At 47.3% G+C, this 21,041-nt stretch overlaps 1 protein-coding gene across 5 annotated transcripts in view; it reads left to right on the forward strand.

Moving 5' to 3' along the window:
* The window catches only part of REXO5 (RNA exonuclease 5), a 407,232-nt gene that overhangs the window by 188,297 nt on the left and 197,894 nt on the right, over positions 1-21,041 (forward strand). For all 5 annotated transcript variants that reach the window (XM_085629097.1, XM_085629095.1, XM_085629094.1 and 2 more), the window contains exons 9-10: positions 13,551-13,689; positions 13,824-13,918. In XM_085629097.1, the coding sequence (XP_085485223.1) occupies positions 13,551-13,689; positions 13,824-13,918 (234 nt within the window). The remainder of the gene's footprint in view (positions 1-13,550; positions 13,690-13,823; positions 13,919-21,041) is intronic.

Raw genomic sequence — 21,041 nt, forward strand, 5'->3', positions numbered from 1 at the left:
GTCGACGTCGAGGGGCCACCGGTCGACGTCGAGGGGACGCCGGACGGCGAGGAGACGACGGTCGAGGTCGACGATCAGTTCGACGTCGGTGACATCGGGGAACACGTCTTCGGTGATTACAATCTCCAGTCGTGGATCTAGGAGGCGACGGCGCTCCCCCTCGTTTACTTCAACACGGGATAGGCCCGCCAAGAAGAGAAGGGTGGACGGGAGTCCGGACAGTGCTGGTCCTGGTTCCCCTGCAAGGAGTGATGGGGCTCCGCAGCCTCTCCCCCAGCCGCTGCCTCGGAAGCCTCCTCCACCTCCGCCTCCTCCTCCTCCTCCTCCTCCTCCTCCTCCTCCTCCTCCTCCTCCTCCTCCTCCTCCTCCTCCTAAGCGGCCTACTCCACCTCCACCACCGCCAGTGCCGCAGCTGCCACCGTCTCCTCGGCTACCGGCGGCTCCTAAGGCTCCTCGCAGACAGAGGTCGCGTTCTCGATTTTGCCGGAGGTCACGGAGTAGACGCAGGTCGTCCACTCACACGAGGCATGGGCGACGGAGGTATAGATCTCGTTCCAGAGGCACGTGGTATACGGACTCTTCTGGCAATGGACGGCTCTCCCCCTCACTGTCGGAGACTCCGCCTACCCGAATCTCGCCGGTGGATGATATTGCCACGTTTCAGGATGTGCTGATGAGGGGGGCGGTGAAATTGGGGATCTCCGTAGCAGTCCCGGTTCCCACTACTTCGGTGATCTTTGAGACATTGCACAAGGCTCATCTCTCACGCCCCCTCCTTCCTTTGGTTCTGGGTTTGGAGGAACCAGCCATGGAGGTTTTCTTGACTCCTGCGGTGGTGAAGTCTGCTCCCTCACGGTTGCAGAAGAAGTACAGGGCCCCGGATTCGGACCCGGCCTTCCTCAGGGTTGACCCTCCCCCGGACTCTGTCATTGTGGTGGCGGCTCGTAAACAACACTCCACGACGCCCTCTTCCACGGCTCCTCCGGATAAGGAGAGCCGCAAGATGGACTCCTTGGGGAGGAGAATGTGCTCTACGTCGGCCACGACTATGAAGGCCGCTAGCGCCTCTGCCCTGCTGGGTCGCTATGACCGATCGCTTTGGGACTCTCTGCAACAGTTTGCTGCCTCCCTGCCTAGGGACAAAAGAGAGGACTTCCAGGAGGTGCTGAACGAAGGCATGATGGTCTCCAACCAGATCATCAGTGCGGCGGTGGATGTCTCGTTGCTGGCGGCCCATGGGTACTGTCATGGAGTGCACATGCGGAGACATTCCTGGCTGAGGCTTACCTCTCTCAAGCCTGAAGCGCAGCAGAAGATCGCAAACTTGCCTTTCTCTGTCTCGACGCTGTTCGGGTCTCATGCGGACGACGAGATGGCACGCATGAAGGCTGAAGCAGAAACCCTGAAGGCCGTGGGGTTGGAAAGACCCAAGGAGCAGAAGAAGTCCTTCCGTTCCTATGGCAGGCGTTACTCTAAGCAACGCGGTCAAGGGCGCCAGTCTGGTCACCAACAGCAGCACCAGCAACAACAGCAGTTCCCGAGGCAGTCCTTTCAGAAGCGCCAGAGGGGCAGAGGCCAGCATCAATCCTCGTCGGGGACCAAAGGCCCGGCCGGGTCGAAGCCCTGAAAGGTCACTTCCCCCTCGTCCGTTACCCGCTCCGGTGGGGGGAAGTATTCAGTTCTACCTGGCAGAGTGGAGGACAATAACTCAGGACAAGTGGGTGCTGAATATTGTTTGCAATGGATACAGTCTTCGTTTCACCAGCCCGCCTCCTCAGATTCCACCAGTGCGCTCTCCCTTCATGGTACGGGAGCTCCAGGGGGAGGCGGACGTCCTGTTAAGGAAGAAGGCGATAGAAGCTGTTCCTTTGAGGCAAAGAGGAACAGGCCTTTACTCCAGGTTCTTTCTCGTCAGAAAAAAGGACAAAAACGAGTTCAGGCCTATTCTAGATCTGCGTCAAGCAAACAAGTGGATCCGCAGAGAAAAGTTCCGTATGTTGTCCCTGCATCAGATTTACCCTCAGTTGCATCGAGGAGATTGGCTGTGCGCCATAGATCTGCAGGACGCTTACTTTCATGTGCCGATCGCACCAAAGCATCGCAAGTTCCTGAGGTTCCTGGTAGGCAACAACCATTACCAGTATACAGTACTCCCGTTTGGTCTGAAGTCTGCCCCACGGACGTTCTCCAAGTGCATGGCAGTGGTGGCAGCACACTTGCGGAAGACCAAAGTGTTTGTGTATCCATACCTGGACGATTGGCTGATCAAAGCTTCCACGTACCAGGAAGCCCAGTGTCACTTCAACAGGACAGCTGCCTTGCTTCATCGCCTGGGGCTGCACATCAACATGTCAAAGTCAGTGCCGGTTCCTGTGCAGTGTCTCCAGTACTTGGGGGCCTCAGTCAATACCTTGAACGCAAGCGTGTGTCCTTCGGAGGAGAGACGCTTATCGATCCGTGGGAAGGCCCTGCACCTTCTCTCAGCCCACTCTCCTACAGTGAGGACGGTGTCCTCCTTACTGGGGTCGATGGCTTCCTGCATCTTTCTCACCCCCAATGCACGTCTGCATATGAGGCCTCTGCAGGAATGTCTGGAGGATCAATGGGACCAGAGGCGGGGGCGTTGGGAGGACAAGATTCATCTGTCCCAACACGCTCTCCAATCTCTGAAATGGTGGTGCTCCTCAGAGAATGTTTGCAAGGGGACTCCTTTCCACAAGGATATTCCGGTCCAGACCATAGTGACCGATGCGTCTCTCTAGGGCTGGGGAGCGCATTCGGGCCCTCTTCAGATTTAGGGGATATGGTCGCAGACGGAGATGACTTACCACATCAACTTTTTGGAACTCAGAGCAGTACACTTGGCCCTGAAGGCGTTCCATCCCTCCTTCACGACGAACTCCCTGCTTGTTCAGACGGACAATACTACTACCATGTATTACCTCAACAAGCAGGGGGGCTCCCGTTCACGCACGCTGTCTCGGGAGGCACAGACGATCTGGAATTGGCTGGTGGCAAGGAACCTGACGATCATGGCAACCCATCTGCCGGGAGTGCAGAATGCCCAAGCCGATGCGCTCAGCAGGCTCGTTCAAGAAAATCACGAGTGGGTGCTAAACGACGACGTGCTCGGAGACGTCTTCGCAGAGTGGGGCACTCCGGATATCGATCTGTTCGCTACGGCAGAAAACAGCAAATGCCGCGACTTCGCGTCCAGGTACTACCAACCAGGGACACTGGGGAATGCCCTATGGATCAGCTGGTCCAACAGCTTTCTCTACGCCTTTCCAACCATTCCCCTGATTCCGGCGGTGCTGATCAAGCTGTCGCAATCCAGAGCCAGGATGATCCTGATTGCTCCGGAGTGGCCGAGGCAATGGTGGTTCACCGACCTTCTTCACCGGTCTGTTCTGCCACACCGGCGCCTGCCGTGTCGGCCGGACCTTCTCACGAAGTTCGGAGGGCAGATGGTTCACCCCAATCTCTCGTCCTTTAGTTTGGCAGCATGGCTCCTGAGCTAGTGCAGTATGGACACTTGAACCTACTTCAGGACTGTATGGAGATCTTGAAAGATTCGAAGAGACCGTCTACAAGGACTTCTTACGCCTATAAGTAGAAGAGGTTCTGCTTGTGGTGCAAGGCGAAGGACATTGACCCTACATCCTGTAAAGAAGATGTTATTTTGCCTTATTTGCTGCAGTTAGCTCAATCTGGGTTTAATTTTCAGTCTATTAAAGTTCATCTCGCAGCTTTGACTGCGTATAGAAAGGGCTCTTCCCAAACCTCATTTTTTCAAATCCCTGTGATTAAAGATTTTTTGGAGGGTTTGCGTAAGGTGTTTCCCCCTGTTAGACGACCTTCTCCACCATGGGAATTGAACGTGGTGTTGTCCAGATTGATGAGGGAGCCTTTTGAGCCTATTCATAAGGCTTCTTTGCAGCATTTGTCCTGGAAGGCTGCCTTCCTTGTGGCCATTACATCGGCCAGGAGGGTGAGTGAGATTCAGGCTCTGTGTTGTCAAGAGCCGTATACTGTATTCCATGCGTCTAAAGTAGTGATGCGTACTCATCCTAAATTTTTGCCTGAAGTGATATCTGATTTCCATGTAAATCAAATGATAACTTTGCCTACATTTTTTCAGCATCCCTCCTCTCCGGCGGAGAGGTCTCTGCATTCACTAGATGTGCGTAGGGTGTTGAAATTCTATCTAGATAAGACAAAAGACATCCGCAGGTCGGATCAACTATTTGTAAATTATGGTTCAGTAAGAACTGGTCTAGCTACCTCAAAACAGTCCATCTCCAGATGTATTGTGTCCTGTATTCAGCTTTGTTATCAGAAAGCTAATAAGACGTTAGGGGGTAAGCCTACAGCGCATTCGACTAGGGGCCAAGCAGCTACTACAGCTTTGCTTAGGAATGTTCCTATTGCTGACATTTGTAAGGCTGCCACCTGGAAGTCGGTCCATACGTTTACAAAGCATTACTGCCTGGACTCTGATGCTAGGGCAGATGCGCAGGTTGGACAGGCTTCGCTGAGGAATTTGTTTGCACAGTGATTTGTTGGTGTTTGGTCTTACTCCACCGCTGTTTGTTGGTTGGGATGGGCTTGCCATTCTATTCATAGATTATGACTATACACAGAGATCCCCTACTACAGAAGGAGTAGTTTCTTACCTGTAACTCCAGTTCTGTAGTAGGGGTATCTCTGTTATAGTCATAAGCGACCCTCCCTCCTCCCCGGTGCAGTAACTCTGGCAGTATTAGGCCTGTTGTTATACACCTTCAAAAAGAACTGAAAGTAACTTGCTTTGGCTGTGCATCCTGGGATACCGGGGGTCTCTGGAGAGTTTCTTAAAGGCACGGTATCCCTTTAGCAGACACATAATGACAGCCTATAGGGCTTGTCTGTCCACCCCTTCCTCTCTATTGTTTAAAGGGATTTTGGTGAAGGGAGTGGGATACAATAAAGGAACATGTCAGATGTGAATAAAAATGACATTTAAACTTTATTTTGGCTTTTGTGTTCACTTCAGAGGAAGTGCTGGCCAGTGCAGCCATGTTGTTTTTAGGCTGTATTATTTTGTCTGTCTCTTAAGTGTCTTTGCAGGTTTGCAAATGCAGGACAGCTTAAGAGATATTTTGATTGCTCCGGGGTCCCCGCACATGGGCGGGACTATTCATAGATTATGACTATAACAGAGATACCCCTACTACAGAACTGGAGTTACAGGTAAGAAACTACTCCTTCCCAATGCTGCACTTTGGAATTAAAATGTCAGAAAAATACCACATTTCCAGCAAAAGTGTTTTTCTTTTTTGGATCCATTTCACAATGGAGCAAATAAAAGAAAGGAGAGAAAAGAGAGGGAGAACCTCTTCTTGAAGTCACGGTTTTCAGTAAGAGAAGAACCCCTAGAGAGAAAGAGAGGGAAGAAGGAAAGAGTGGAGGGGCATCTGAAGCGGCAGAGCAGAAGTGGACACGGTCTTTGTCTTCTCTGGGCAACAAGAAAAGACAGAGTCCTGTTACTGCTCTGCCGCCCCGCCTGTCACAAATGCCAGGAACGCCGAGCTTAATCTATAGGCCATGGCGATTTCTTTAGTCCTGGGACGCATTTTCAAAATAAACAAGCATTTACAATGCAATAGGTCTCGCAATTACGAGATTTTTAGCTATTGGCATTGTAAATGTCAATGCCTGTTATAATAGTAAAAGGCAATGTCATTTAAAATACCAATAGGTCAAACATTTACAAAAGCGAGACCTATTGTATTGCAGAGCGTGTTGTCCGTGTAGCGGCCACCGCGCTCACTAATAAAGATTTTTTTTTTTAAAACAGAGCGCGGTGTCCCTGAAGTGGGCACCGCGCTCACTATTAAAGTAAAAAAAAAATTGAACAGAGCGCAGTGTCCCTACACAGGGCGCAGTGCTGAGCATGCAATTTTATTTAAGAGAAATAAAGGCTGAGAGAAAGCGCGGTGTCCCTGAAGCGGACGCCGCATTCATCTCAAAAGTAATAAAATACAAAAAAAAGCGTTGCCATTGTGTAACTTTTAAAGTTAGAGCCGCATAGTGCTCAATGTGAAAATTGCCGCCATTGTCCTGTGTGGGCGCGCTGCAAATGCAAGAAGCAGCCGCCATTGTCCCCATTAGTTAGTTAATAAACTAAATACTGCTCATCGACTTAAAACGGAGGCTGTGTAACAAGCCAAGTAAAAGGGGCAGTCAACGTGGGAGGGTAGAAATGAAGACAAGGTGGTACTAAGGAGGGACTAACAAGCCTATTTACGAATTAGAAGCTAGCATTTACGAAGGTCAATGACACAAGCCAATGACAAATATGGACGGAGAGTGGGCAGGGCTTCCAGTGCATACTTCATTACAGCATGCCTCGCAGAGTGAGCAGTGCATGCGAGCTACCCCTAGGCTCGACCTAAAAATAGTGTGAGAATCTGAGTTAAACATAGGACCAAAGGAAACAAGTCGAGTTGGTCCTTTCTTGTGCTTTTTCTTTTTTTATTCTGTTCCTCTTCAAGGATTACAAGCAAGCGCAGCCAACACGTTTCACCTAAACATAGGCTTCCTCAGGGCTGCAGACATGCAAAGAACATAGGTAAATCTATAATCCTATTACACATCTAATGTGCACAGCGTTAAGCATCTTAGTGTTGCCAGGGAAATGAAAGTTCACCACTATACGCCACACATATATACATTTATACACAGAATATGTACATAACGAGCCACAAAAAACATTTTTGAAGACCGATGAGAGACTCAAAACACCACAGTAATGGATATTTTCTAAAATGACCATGATACAAAGAGTAAATCGAAAAACGTAAAAAAAACATACATCAGACATATTGCACACCAATATTCCAAGCAAGAACCACAGTGTCAAGTAAAGGGGGAAAGAAAGACATACATTGTTTCAGCAAGAAAACTGTAAAAAACACATCTTCACTCGATGCATATGTGTGGAAAAAGAAAAAAGAGGACTTAAAAGCAAGCGCATGGCACACAGGCTAAATACCTCGATTGACTGGAAAAACATAGATGAATGTAAGCGGGGGAACAGATACCTCAATTGCATTAAAAACAGAAATTCAAACATAAACAGTTTTGGTATTGTGTGTCGCGTACAAGGCAAAGAAGGATTAGGAATGTAAGTGAAATCACCCAGTAGGACCTAAAAGCCTGGAACTAATGGGAAATCCATCCATCCAAGGTCAGTAAATCCATAGATAGAAAAACAGAAAGGACAAAAAGGAGTAAGAAAGGGGGAGAAGTGAGTGGCATTTTAGCATACCCTCCAGGATATTGTGGCATAAATTACAACATTTAGCAGCACAAAAATAGGAATTTAGCGTCACGAAAAAAAAGTTTTGGGCGACATTTGAGGCAAACTATTTTACTTTCCATTTTTAAATATTGCCCCCAGTGTGTCCACCCGCATGCCCTTGGGCGGCGAGCCCGAATTCTTTCTTTTTATTTGAAAAAAATATATATATTGCCTACTCAGTGGGTCCCGCCACATGCCCATGGGCCTGAATTCTTAAAAATTGTCCCCCGAGGGAACAGGAGCATGCCCATGGACAGCGGGCCCAAATTCTTTCACTGGGCCTCCCCAGACACTGCAATTACCAGCGGAAGTTTTTAGGGCGAGCCTAGCACAGCGTGCAAGCGCTGCTCTAGGAGATGACCTTTAGAAATTGGTCAGCACTTTTGTTACACTCGTGCTTGTGCTGGCATCCACCTTGCGGAAGCGAGCAGCGGCACACAGGGGCCATCTGTTTTCAATTAGCGTGGCCGCGCGCGCTTGTTGACATTCTTCTACTCTCATTAAAGGGAGCTCTAATATTTAGTAATTAAAGTCGGGCGTTATAGAAAATAGAAATTGAAATGATCAAGAAATATTTATACCTTACGATTTAAAATAGGAAGTATGCAAAGTGCGGAGACTTTGAATTGTTTAGTATAGGGATGGATTCTTTTTTGGACGATGCATGTGAGAGTATCAAGTCTTCACACAGGAACTCATTGGTGCAAATTGGGCAGCAAACGCTGCCTGTGTGTACATGGAATGTGTGCGGACGTCACCCTCTGCCCCCTCCGTTCCGTGTGCGCGCGCGCCCTCTCTCCCCATGATCAACCTGTCTCGGCGTCCACTGGGAGGCGGCCGAGTGTCCTATGAAGTAGAGGCGACGGAGCGCAGCCTATGAAGTAGAGGCGGCGGAGCACAGCCTATGAAGTAGAGGCGGCAGAGCGCAGCCTATGAATTAGAGGCGGCGGAGTGCAGCCTATGAAGTAGAGGCGGCGGAGTGCAGCCTATGAAGTAGAGGCGGCGGAGTGCAGCCTATGAAGTAGAGGCGGCGGAGTGCGGCCTATGAAGTGGAGGCGGCGGAGTGCGGCCTATGAAGAGGAGGCGGCGGAGTGCGGCCTATGAAGAGGAGGCGGCGGAGTGCGGCCTATGAAGTAGAGGCGGCGGATTGCGGCCTATGAAGTGGAGGCGGTGGAGTGCTGTCTATGAAGTGGAGGCGGCGGAGTGCTGTCTATGAAATGGAGGCGGCGGAGTGCTGTCTATGAAGTATAGGCGGCGGAGTGCAGCCTATGAAGTAGAGGCTGCGGAGCGCAGCCTATGAAGTAAAGGCGGCAGAGAGGCGGCGGATTGCGGCCTATGAAGTAGAGGCGGCGGAGTGCAGCCTATGAAGTAGAGGCGGCGGAGTGCAGCCTATGATGTAGAGGCGGCAGAGCGGAGCTTATGAAATCGAGGTGGCGGAGCGCAGTCTATGAAGTATAGGCGGCAGAGTGCAGCCTGGAGTGCGGGATATGAAGTAGAGGCGGCGGAGTGCGGCCTATGAAGTAGAGGCGGCGAAGTGCAGCCTATGAAGTAGAGGCGGTGGACCGCAGGCTATGAAGTAGAGGTGGCGGAGAAGTGGCGGAGTGCCGCGTACGAAGTAGAGGCAGCGGAGCCACAGAAGGCTGGAAACAGAGACCCATGCTCTGTCATCCAACAATTGTATTCCTCCGTCTCCTGGGTCTGCCGGAACGCCCCCTCCCACCCATTTAACATTGATTGTTGAGACAATCCAGCACAAGTGCACACACCACAATACCTGCCCTGAAATGTCACATATTGGGAAGGGTTTAGCCAGAATTAGACGTTAATAGCCCAACCCTGCAGACAAAGGTGGCAGCTACCTTCCTTGGTGTGGCTGAAATAATTACGCCCCGAGGTTTCCGTCACCACACAGGCCACCAACTTTCACAGCAACAAGTGAAAGTGGATCGTGCCAGCTTATCTTTATGGGGCCATGTGTTTAAACACAGGGCCCCATAAAGATAAGAATCCTTTCACGACGCACGGGACGGCTCAAAAAGCCGAACAAAAACGTCACTACCGAGGAGGAGCCAAGATGGCGACCGGGACGGCAGCGTAGGCTCCCGGCTCCGTGCACCTCCACATCCCGCACAGATATCCTGCATGTGATCCTCAGCCTGCGCTACATGCCCGTGTTGGTGATTGAGAGCGGCAACCGATCGTGTGATCCTGAAGCTTCTAGCGGCGGTACCGCCCGAGAAATGTTCATTTGAAGTTTGCGGCCTGTGCAGCCCTGGAACCGGGACCTCGGGTGGACAACATGGCCGGGCGGCAGTTCAACAACAGCGGCCATTGGTGACCGGGTGGAGTCGGAATACCGAAGCGGCGCGAATATTGGCCTGAATCTCGCAGTGGTCGCTCCTATCACCGAGAGTAGCGTGACGGGTGCATACCCGGGGTGACGATTCCAGGGGTTTATCGGCGATCGCCTGGACCCTCGCCAGTGAACTGATCGGACGCGGCCTGTGGCTCGTCCCGATTTGCGCGGGCTGCTCCCGGTCTTCGCGGACACTGGCCCAGGGGGAGAACGACTGTTACCTGTGGCCACACACTGGATACACATTTTGCCTGCCTCCGGACCCTTGTTTGCAGGGACATGGAACTTGCTGCGCCTCTGCCTGAGACCCGGTCCCCATCTGGGGTGGCCCTGCCCTGCGGCCATCTTGATGGGATGGACTCTATCATCCTGTACACTGGGTCACAGCAAGATTGGGAGTGTGTGGCGCAAAGGAGCGTGGCGGAGCGAGCGCGGGGGACCGTGCTGGGGTACGGTGACCTTCTCGATGCTCTCGGAGCCCTTCATTCCACCCTGGTTCACGGCGCCCGGGTATTGGGGAGGAAGCTTGATGGTATTGCGTCAGCGTCGGAACAGTTGCGGTCTGCCTGTCCCCAGGTACATAAGGCTCTGTCTCACCTTCCACAGGAGGAAAGTGCCGTGACCGCCTCTGTGAATAAGGGACAGATGGAAACTTTGGACACTGTGGCAGCGTGTGGTCGGCTGGCTGTGGGGTCGGTCTGTTCCGGAGGTTTTGGACTTGAGCAGACGATGGTGACTTTGTCCCATGTGCGGCCTCCGGCGACCCAGGCAATCTTCACGCAACGGTCGCCTGCTCTGGCTGATTCCTCCTTCCTGGACCTTGTGTGCGGCGCAGGCCCTGGGGCAGTACTGGGAAAGGTGATCTTCCATGACGATGACTGTGTTGGTGTTCCGAAACGTCCTCCCCACATGTGTGTGTCCCTTCCTAGTCTTCTCTGGACGCTCCTCTTCCTTGTAACTTTGGACATGATGGTGGGTCGATGGGTATGCATTGGTGGATTCGCAAAGAGTGGCCAAGGATAAGGCTGATCCTTTAGAGGTGGTCAATTAATAGGCGGGCGGGCTTGGGGGTTGTGTGCTTTCACGACGTAACTAATAGTGTAGCCGGTGCATAATGCTCCCCATTTCTCTTAGATATGGCCGAATTGTTGCTGTTTACTGTTTGCGCTGGGGAGGAATATATTGTGCGGGAGGGAGAAGCCGGGGGCATGGTTGAAGGCCCTCCTCCAGTTTATTATTACTCTCTCCCCTTTTCTGTTAGGGGGGGTTTCCTCTCTTTCCCCTTTTTCTCTGTTTCTTCTATATTTCGGGTCTGGTTCTGGGGCGACAGGCACACTGCGGGGGGGGGCCGTAGTCATCTGCAGAGGTGCAGGGTGGGGGGTTGGGGGAGGGGCTTCTTTAGTCCTTTACTTTGTTTCTATGGCCTCCTTTTTCTTCTCTTATTCTTCTTTGACTTCTTTTCTGGGGTCAGTGCGGTAGGTGTCCTTCGTGGCCGATCATTGTTTTTCATTTGTGCCTCATTTCCGTGGGGTTTTCTGGGTCCTAGGGCAGGAGACTGCAGGCGCAAACGGCTCGTGATATTCCTCCACATCCTGAACCTCCTGTTTCAGCGCCATTGACTTGATAGATTGCTATTTATTGTTGACGTTCATTATTCTGCCTGCCATTTTTCGCTGCTGAGAACTTGATTGGCACCTGATCCTTCTATCCCTTACTGTAAAATGAAAACCTTTTATATCCTGGTTTCCCTCTTGGGCTGTTCGGTGGACAAGAGAATACTAGCATGGAGAATCTGCTTCCCGAGGTGCTGCATGTGATTAAAATCTGTTTGCTGTTACTTTCACTGCTTAGCGGCCGGCCCCGAGGGTTGTAGGCCCATACTTGTCTTTATTTGCAATGTCAATAAAGGTTTTTCAAAAAAAAAAAAAAAACGTCACTACCAACTCTTTTCCAATGGCAGGCCACCGTTTAGCTTAAACAGTGATGCCAGCCAATGGAAAAGAGGGGCAGGGCTTAATGCCCTTTACACAAAATACCCTAAATCATTCAATCTCACCAGCGAGACTGCGCATGCGCGCAGCCTACGCCAGGCGAGACCTAAAAAGTAGGGGAACGGAATGTTTGGAATTTAAGTAGGGGCACGCCCTGCCCTGCCGATCCCGCCCCCTTCGACCACTGATTGTGCATCGTAAATGCTTGTGCAGCGTTTGGTGTGCCAGTTCAATTAAACGCTTTTAATCCAACTCTGCCTGGTGTGATTGGCATTTTTAGGGCAGTTCACCGGAAATAGTAATAGTTGGTTCATGTATGCACGAAACATTATGTACAAGAGAACAGATGGATGACGATTTATAAGCACGTCTCTCCCACGAGGTCAAAAGAAGGCATAACAGACAGCATTGACATACCATGTACTTTTGGATATGTTTAATCTTGATCTTCGTGTTGACTGTATTTAAGCAGGATAAGTGCCTGATTCATCATCGGAGCCTGTAATCCTGCACCTAGCGTGTACAGAGCAGAGAATCTATGATGAAGAGATAATTTTGCAATTTTTGCGCTTAACCTCACTTTCTCCTAGCTTCAGCATTTCCAGAATGTAGGTGTAAGCCGGATTGTCAGTCTCTAGAAGAGGGAGCGTGGTCCCCTGGCACTGAATACTTTGCACAAGCTTTTACTAGAAAGTCCTGTAAAGTTGCTCAGTCTGACATGCAGACTGTTTGCCTCAGACAACGAATGCAAAGTGCTTGAGTCGCTTCCCTGAAAGGGCAACAAGTCAAGGGAGGAGATATGGCCCTGTGGATAGAGCTGCAGACTTTGGAACAGTGGAACCAGGTTCAAATTCGGCCTTGGCTCAAAATCCTGTGATTCTGGACAACTTGCTTAATCTCTCCATACCTTGGAAAAATATGTAAAACAAACTGATTCTCTTCCAAAGTGCTCTAATGTCCATGGGACAAGTTAACGCGATATAAAACTGCAAATGAAATCCCAAACTAACATTACCCATAGAAATTGTTGATGGCGATCCTGTGCTAAAGGTCTACAAGAAATACAATTCAGCTCTGGGGTATTTATGAGCAGGAAATTCTGATCTTGCACATAAAATGTTCTACAACTTTTGTTCGTCCCACCACAGTTTAGTGGTGTTCTTTGCTACTGCTGTTTGTGGACTGCACTTGCCACAAACGCTTACGCCTCTTTTAACCTTATAGTAATAGCCCAGCTCCATGGCCTCTATTACTCCTTTAGCCTGCTTTGTGATCTTCAATGCTATATTCTGACCTGTTTGGCAATGTGTATCTTGCACAGATTGTGCTTCATCCCTAACTTCCCTGCACACTTTATGTGAGTATTATTGTCTATATTCCAGGTCTAGTGATACAGCCCAGATGGGAGAGGTTGTGTTACTGAGCTTATTTAACCTATGAGTAGATTTTCTATGTTTGTCTTCTCCACTTGGAACTTTTAGGCATTCCAATTAAGAATATGCATCCATGCAGGAAACATCATGGGAGAGAAGTTATGTGTTAAGTAAAGTTACTTCTCCTTGTTCTAAATACTGGTTTCTATTACTTTGGTTGGAAACGCAAAAAGCACAACATGGACGGTGCCCACAGCATGATGTAGTTGGAGGGAAGTAGATTCAATGATGCAGTTCTTTGGAGAATACTCACGTTAGGCAAAATTACACTTCTGGCCTCCAAAAAGCTGAAAGAGATGGCTTCTCTTTCTGGGTGGATTTTGGTACTGTTACAAAACTCCATTTTTATAGCGATCTGACTGCACATAGTTTTCATGGTGAGCAAAACACTTTTTGTTTATACTCTTCTCCTCATTTTGGTTAAGGTTCTCTGGAATCACAAGAAAGATCCTCCAACCAGTGAGAACTAGACTCCAAGATATACAGGCCAGGATTAAAGATCTCCTGCCACCTGATGCTGTATTAGTGGGTCACTCGTTAAACAATGATCTCCGGGCTCTTGAGGTAAGTGTCTCTTGGGAAGGATGTTGCTGCCCGAGATTTTGCAGCCATGCTATCTTTAACAAATGTTGCATCAAGGATTTGTGGCCTCTTTAAATGTGAGTTTAAGCAGAGTGGCTTCCTATTTCTTTTCACAGATGATACATCCCAATGTTATTGACACGTCTTTGCTCTATCCAAGAGATTGTGGAGGAAGATACAGGCTAAAGTTCTTGGCAGAAGCTGTTCTAGGGTATGTTTTTGCTTTGTAGTGTATTTGTTAATGTTTTTGTAAGTTGATTGTTTAGCTACCATTTTTATCTGTTTTGATGTTTTGCCTAACCTTCACGCTCTTCTTAATATATGCAATTTTCACTTGACTTGTGTTAGTTGGCATGGAAAAAGGCTTATTGCTTGGAAAGTTAAAATTTCGTCTTTGAATTTCCACAATAAGATATTATTACCATTTTAATTTCTGCAAAGGATTGCATTTTTTCCCCCAATTTGTTTTCATTAGTAGTATGAGTGCATGGAAAACCTAGTACTACTAGCAAGAGGGTACTGCTTGATGTTTTGATAGTGTCAATATGTGGCATTCATAGGAAGTCTTATAACATTCAACGAGAAACCACAATGTCCATCTACAACAGCTGATAACATATATATCATGATCTGTTGTAATCACTTTTGTATGTTCTTAGCTCACAAATGTATGGTGATTGGGTTTACTAGACAAGCAAAGATGGACACCAGATATCTTTTAGAAAAACTGGATAGCGTCCACAACCTTTTACAAAGAATCTACAGAATATATGCGATTGTGATCACCAAGAAATTGCAAGATGTGAGCATCAGAAATATTTTTGGTAGACCTCAGTTCATCCCATTTGCAGGTTTTTGGGGTAATGTGGGCATTAATGCCCTCATTTCCTCTGGTTCATATATGTATGGGATTGCAAAACCTAGGGCAACACTCGTTCTTTCATGGCAACTTTACAGTTATCCTGCGGAGTCTGCAGATCCATGCCAGTGCAAATGAGAATCTCAGATGCTCTCACAGTCATAATCCAGTGGGTCCGTAGGCTATGTATGTACATTCAAAGATTGCGAATGACCCCCAAACAATTAGGATGTCAATAATGTGAAATTTGTGCCCCAAATGCTCGGCGGTGGCGGTTTTCCTTGATGCCACCAAAGCGTTTGATTCGGTGGAGTGGGATATCTAATAGGAACCCTGAAATACATGGGGATGCCGTTTACCCTATTGAACTGGATTAAGCTGCTGTACACTCTCCTTTTACCATTTCCAGAGGCATGAGACAGGGGTGTTCGCTTTCCCCAATCTTATTCGCTTTAGCCATCGAACCTTTGGCAGCGAAGCTACGACAACATCACAATGAGCGATCTCTGGTCTACCCTGCCAGACAATTGCTAATCTCACTGTACGCGGACGATATGACCCTATATATAAAAAAAAAAACATGTGAATCTTAACCCTGTGTTGCGGGAGATAACCAAATTTGGTGCCATTTCAGGAATCCAAATAAATTGGACTAAATCTGCAATATTTCCCCTCACGTCCAGTACCCTGCAGCATCAATTGGACTATCCCCTGGTTTGGGAGAGTGATGAGTTAAAATATCTAGGGGTGCATATAACTAGGGACAGGGACGCCCTGATGCGAGCAAACTATGGGGTGGCTATCGATAAGACAGCTGATAATATCACCAAATGGATCCGTCTCCCATTGTCCATGGCAGGGAGGATATCCCTTATTAAGATGGTCTTACTCCCTAAATTCTTGTATCTCTTTGTCAATAACCCCTATTATCCCGGGAGGCACTTTTTTAATACACTGAAATCACAGCTTATACGACTTATATGGGGCGGGAAACAAGCGCGACTTAGCCTAGCCACACTGATGTTACCGTACCAGCAGGGGGTGTATGATGTTCCCAATGTTGAATACTACTACTACTGCGCACAGGCGCATTTCGCAGTTTACTGGTTCCATCCACCTCCCTTCATGCCGCATCTGGCGGTAGAGGACGGCTATATGTCCCCGACGGCCCCAGAAGGCTACCTCTTCACTAAGGTGACGGGACGAGAGCGAGACCCCTCCACAGTGGATTGTACTCTTGCTGCTTGGGGTCATATAGTGCGTAGGTTAGGTAGCCCCATGATGTACTCCCCTACAATCCGCCTACTACGTCACCTATTATTACAAATCACATATGAAGGGATCTGCCGTAAACTCCTGGATCGTTTGCAATACACCACCTGGGGAGACCTCTTTGTAGGGGGACAATTTCGATCTAAGACACAATTTTTGGGCGGACATGAACCCACAATCATGGACACTTTCATGTATATCAGGCTCAGACAAAGTGTGAAAGCGGTTATCCCAGCATTTCCTGATGAGCCAGACACGCTTGCTCCCCTCCATGACCTGCTACAGGCGGAAACCCCACGACATGTCATATCATATTATATAAGCACATTCGAACGGCACCACCTGCCCGGAATCCACAGGCCAGACTGGAGTGGGACAATGACCTGGATGAACCACTAACAGACGAGCAATGGGAGCTTAGTTGCAGGCAGAGAGAGGAAGTCACCGGTAACAGTAGGCTCCGCCTTATACATTTTAAGTTCCTGCATAGGTTATACCATACCCCTGTCAAATTACACAAACTCCTACTGAGGGATCAGGATAACTGTGAACGATGTGGGCAGCAGGGTGCAGATTTTGTACATTTAGCATGGAATTGCTCACAAGTGGCCACATACTGGACACAAGTCTTTGACGGGATGTCCACAATGATAGGCATACAAATAGTCCCGGACCCACTCATGGCTCTATTAGGGCTCATTCAGGACATAAAAACAGTGCATAAGAAATACTTGGCTATGGGTCTGTTCTTGGCAAAACGGCAGGTAGCATGCAAGTGGGGACGGGGGTGGGCCCCTAAGTTCAAGGATTGGATAAATGCAATGACTATGTGGCAAGATCATAGGAGCTATTATGCTGAACTGTTACCCATGAACTCTCGACCAAAAAATATTTGGGGGCCACTGACTGCCTATCTTCGGGGGAATGCGGTGGTTCAGGGAGAGAGCCCGGGAGGGGAAGGGGAGGGATCCGTAAAGGAGGACAGTGTTGGCACCCAAATGGGACCCCCCCCCCCAAACTATCTCTGAGGCCCTTGTGGGCTGCAATGATACAGATGCACAAGGCTATTGATGATGGCAAGGGACAAGGGGGAGATTTTAGGTACCTGCCATGGTCGCGAGAGACCACACCCACCTGGCTGCTTCCAACTGTAAATAAGAGGTCTGTATTCCGCTGGATCCAGAAGCCCCGTATTCTATGGAACTTGTTGCTCTCTGTACGCTGCATTCCTGTGCTACCCTATGACCAGTGGGTGGAGTATTATATAGGCTGGGTAAAGGGGGGGTACGTTGATCATATGTAATTAAGTTGTGCAGGAAGGTGTAAGATACTGGCGTACTATTAAGGTAACCACATTGTTGACTGACATTACACTGATGTACTGTCCAAACTCTCAAAGGTTTTGGAAAATTAAAAAAAAAAAAAAAGTGAAATTTGTGGCTGATTGATGGTGGTTCATAACGGTATCAAAATGTATAAGGGTAGGCAGTGGTTTATGCCTGAATGATGCCATTTTTTTGTTCTTTTGTTGTACATTGCACTTTATGCACTCTAGTGTGTAATACATTATTTTGTAATATTGCACAGAGGCAGGATGGCTTATTTTTTTAAACACTGGATATTTTATTTATATTGGATGCAGTCTTATTTTATGTAAAAAAAAAAATTCTAATTAAACCCTTCCTTTTGTGAACAGATGATATAGTATAGCTCCCAAAATACTGAAAGGAATCGGACCAAACCTCAAAAAAGTCTGTAGAGCAGAATTTTATTTTTCTACTGCACTCCCCAAAATTGTTTTTCCAGAAAACCTTTTAACTGCCCCAACCGCCTGCTCCCTCCCCTGCCTCCTCGTTGTCTGATGGGCAACTTTTAAATAGAAAAGCCATACAGAACAATGGTCTGGCAAATTTGGTGCAGATATGTTGAACATGTCAAAAGGTTTCTAGAGACAAAAAAATGTATGTCCTATGTAAAGCCTGACTCCACTACAGCTATATAATTGTGCCCTCCTGGGAATGGTGAAAACGGATCACCCAATCATTATTACCCTTCTAAAAGCCAGCCTGTTTCAACCAGATCTGATTATCAAAGACACAGGGAAAGGAGTGCCAAGTACACAGGATCCAAACGCCCTTCAGGGGCAATTCTGTCCTCTGCTTCAGCCCTGTCGGATTGATTCTAGCATCCTATGTGAGATGAGGTTCCAAGCTTCCACTGCATCATGGGATTTAGCATGTCTCATTTTTGGACCAGGTGCCATGAGCTTGTTGCAAAGATATGCATACCTTCTTCTGAGTGCAAGTAAAGAGATCATATTCTCAGATGGCTTGAATAATACCTATGGTTTGCCCCAGAGACTGGAGTCTATCTCCTCCTCTAGGCAACCTCCATAGGAGTTTACTGCCTGACAAGATTAGTCTCTTGACTTATCCTCTGTCTTCATGTTTTAGTCCCTTTTGCACCCAGTGCAGGATGCTATGGAAGGCCAGGAGGTCATCTAGTGAGCCTGAAACATACTACATGTCATGAAAAGGTGAAAGGGGTATTTCTTCACATAGGAAAAAAAATGAAGGCACTAGCCTCTACCAAGTCCACCTCTCAGACTAGCCACCCACAGCAATCTTGTATTGAAGTTGTTCTGGCACTGGAACCAGGAATCCATGGCATTACTGTTGTACATGCTTCTCCTGATCTTGGAGAAGCAAACGCTTTCTCCGGACTCCCAGGGGCTAAGGGCCTTTCCCGGTCACAGCTGTTTCTGTGGTCTGTGTCCTTGTTGTTCAGTTTCGCCCGGATTCTCTCCATGCTTTCTCCCGTAAAGAAAATTATGATTTTATTTAACAAGCACACCCTGGGCCATGTTCACAGTGTAAACAGAGACAATTAAGAACCTTCTTCATTCATTCTAACTACACACTCATACCACTACAGACACACACAGTCTGGCAGATTCTATGCAAAAACTGCTGTTGGTGTCTGTCGCTAAAAAACACAGATCAGTGGCCTGCTTATGCGATTTTCTATTCCATTTTAGATTTACTTTAATCTTTTATGTAGGCTTTAGCCACAAAGAAGTTGATAAAATGATTGTTGTAGTGTTGTTGTTTCAAAAATGTATCTCATCGGGTAGCTGTATGTTTTGTAGCATACAGATGTTGCTCATGTGCTGATAGAAGGAAGAGAGAGAGTGTGTGGCCAAATGTAACCTTGTCTTTAAATAGTTACTGATTGTCCTAGGGCACAAGTGGTTTAATCCTCAGCTTTTCCAAAGTAATATAATTGGTTGCCCTAATGAGACTTTCAATATACATGAATCTTGTAACGGATATTATCAAAGACAAAACATGCATTTGCTATTGATCATCGTGCACTTATTGAGCATGAACTGAACACATAGCATAGAAAGTTATTGAAAATATCGGACTCAAATTGTAGAATCTTGTCTCTCTCTTTTACTCTTGAAAAAAGAATGCTTCATATTCGGAATCCAAAAAGGAAGCCAAGGTATAAGTCTGTTCTATTTGTGAAAGAATTCTTAAACCCCAGTTTCCCTCACCTTGAAATAGGAGTGATAGACGTGTGGCCTCGACCTCAAAGGTGCATGCTTTCACATTCCCTGCTCACAAGATATTCCTGAGGTTTGTATTGTGTGTTAAGACATCTTGTGCTTCATGGCAGCGGTAACTCTTCACCTCAGAAAACCACACGTATGGACGAGTGGTGCATCAAAACTCCTACTGAGGAGCTACCAATTCAGCAATTTCAAAACAATTTCTTAGCTCTACCGTCTTTACCATGTTCAGTAAACAAGGAGAAATATTGGTTGAGCCCCAAATCAAACAAGACCAACATTTATGGACTCATTTTTGCTCTGCAAAGAGATGTCTTTCCAAAGGAGAGATATAAATTCAAGAATGCGGGCAGAAGGCTATTCATTCTACATCACTTATCCTGAAGTCCCCTCCTTTGTCTTTTTGGTCTTAAGTGTTATGACCCAATCTGGTACCAATTGTAATACTCTGTATTGGATTATTCATGTGGTTCTGAGATGATAATCTAGGAACCTAAAATCCTTGAATTCCCTCACCAGGAAGTGTCCTGAAGTGATCAAATTTCTCACCTAATCAGTAATATTCTAGAGAAATTTTGTGTAACAGCAGGTTCTTCATGATTTTATGAGTAATTCAACAATAATGGAAAGTTTACAATCCTCTGCCACTGGTCTTTCAAGAATTTCCTCTGTGTGTACAAAGTCTTTCTGTTCACATTGTACGAAGACACCCCCACCATAAGGTCCTAAATCAACAAACAATAATGAAGGAACTGCCTTTTGGTATTTTCATATTGATGATGCATATTTATGAACTTGGGTATTCGATTATCAAGCCCTCCCCAGAGCATTGCATGTAGCTGGAAATGTAGATACCTCAACAGAAAGATACAGTTGGTTAAAGAGTGTGTGATGTTGCTGTCAATCTTCTAGCCGATCAACAAAAGTGTGGTTTAAGATAATTTCACAATAGAAAGTACTCACAGCTTTCTTGGGGCAGTCTTCTGCATCACATACATTTTCTTCATTTGCTATTTGGACCATGGTCAAGTGGAATTTTAAAGACTGAAAGGTTTATCCTAACCTGTGACTTCTAAGATGTGGTTATCAGATAAGGCCAGCCAATCAAGATTCCATTGTCCAGGATCTCTAATCTATATATGTGGATCAAATCCTTTCCCAACTACCGGATACTCTGAAAATAAGGAACTTACACCCAGGAAGGTAGAATACGTGGATATCTGAGTATTTCTTGGATATTACAGCAGCTTCTCAGTCATTGGATGTTTTATAGATAAACATGCTTGAATCATTCGTCACCATCAGGGTGGGGAATCCTTTGGTATTTAACGTAGCACTAAATAATTTTTACACGCTCTTAAACAAAACAGTAATATTTGTATAGTGGCAAGTCCACTTAATTTGAAACTACCAAACTACAGGTACTGTGGTGAGCATTCTAAGCCCTCCTCCCACTCCCTCGCCACCACCCCTACCAGAGCCCAGTATAGTTCAGATTACGTAGTACAAGATGAGAGATAGAAGAGGCCATACCGTGAGTCTTATAAGGAAGGAAAGAAGTCAACACTGGAGAACTGTTATTACATGTAAGTAACTTATTTCTTTCCCAGCATGGAATCTTTCATAGCT

The sequence above is a fragment of the Triturus cristatus genome, chromosome 10, assembly GCF_964204655.1.
Source record: "Triturus cristatus chromosome 10, aTriCri1.1, whole genome shotgun sequence".
In the NCBI taxonomy this organism is placed as follows: domain Eukaryota; kingdom Metazoa; phylum Chordata; class Amphibia; order Caudata; family Salamandridae; genus Triturus; species Triturus cristatus.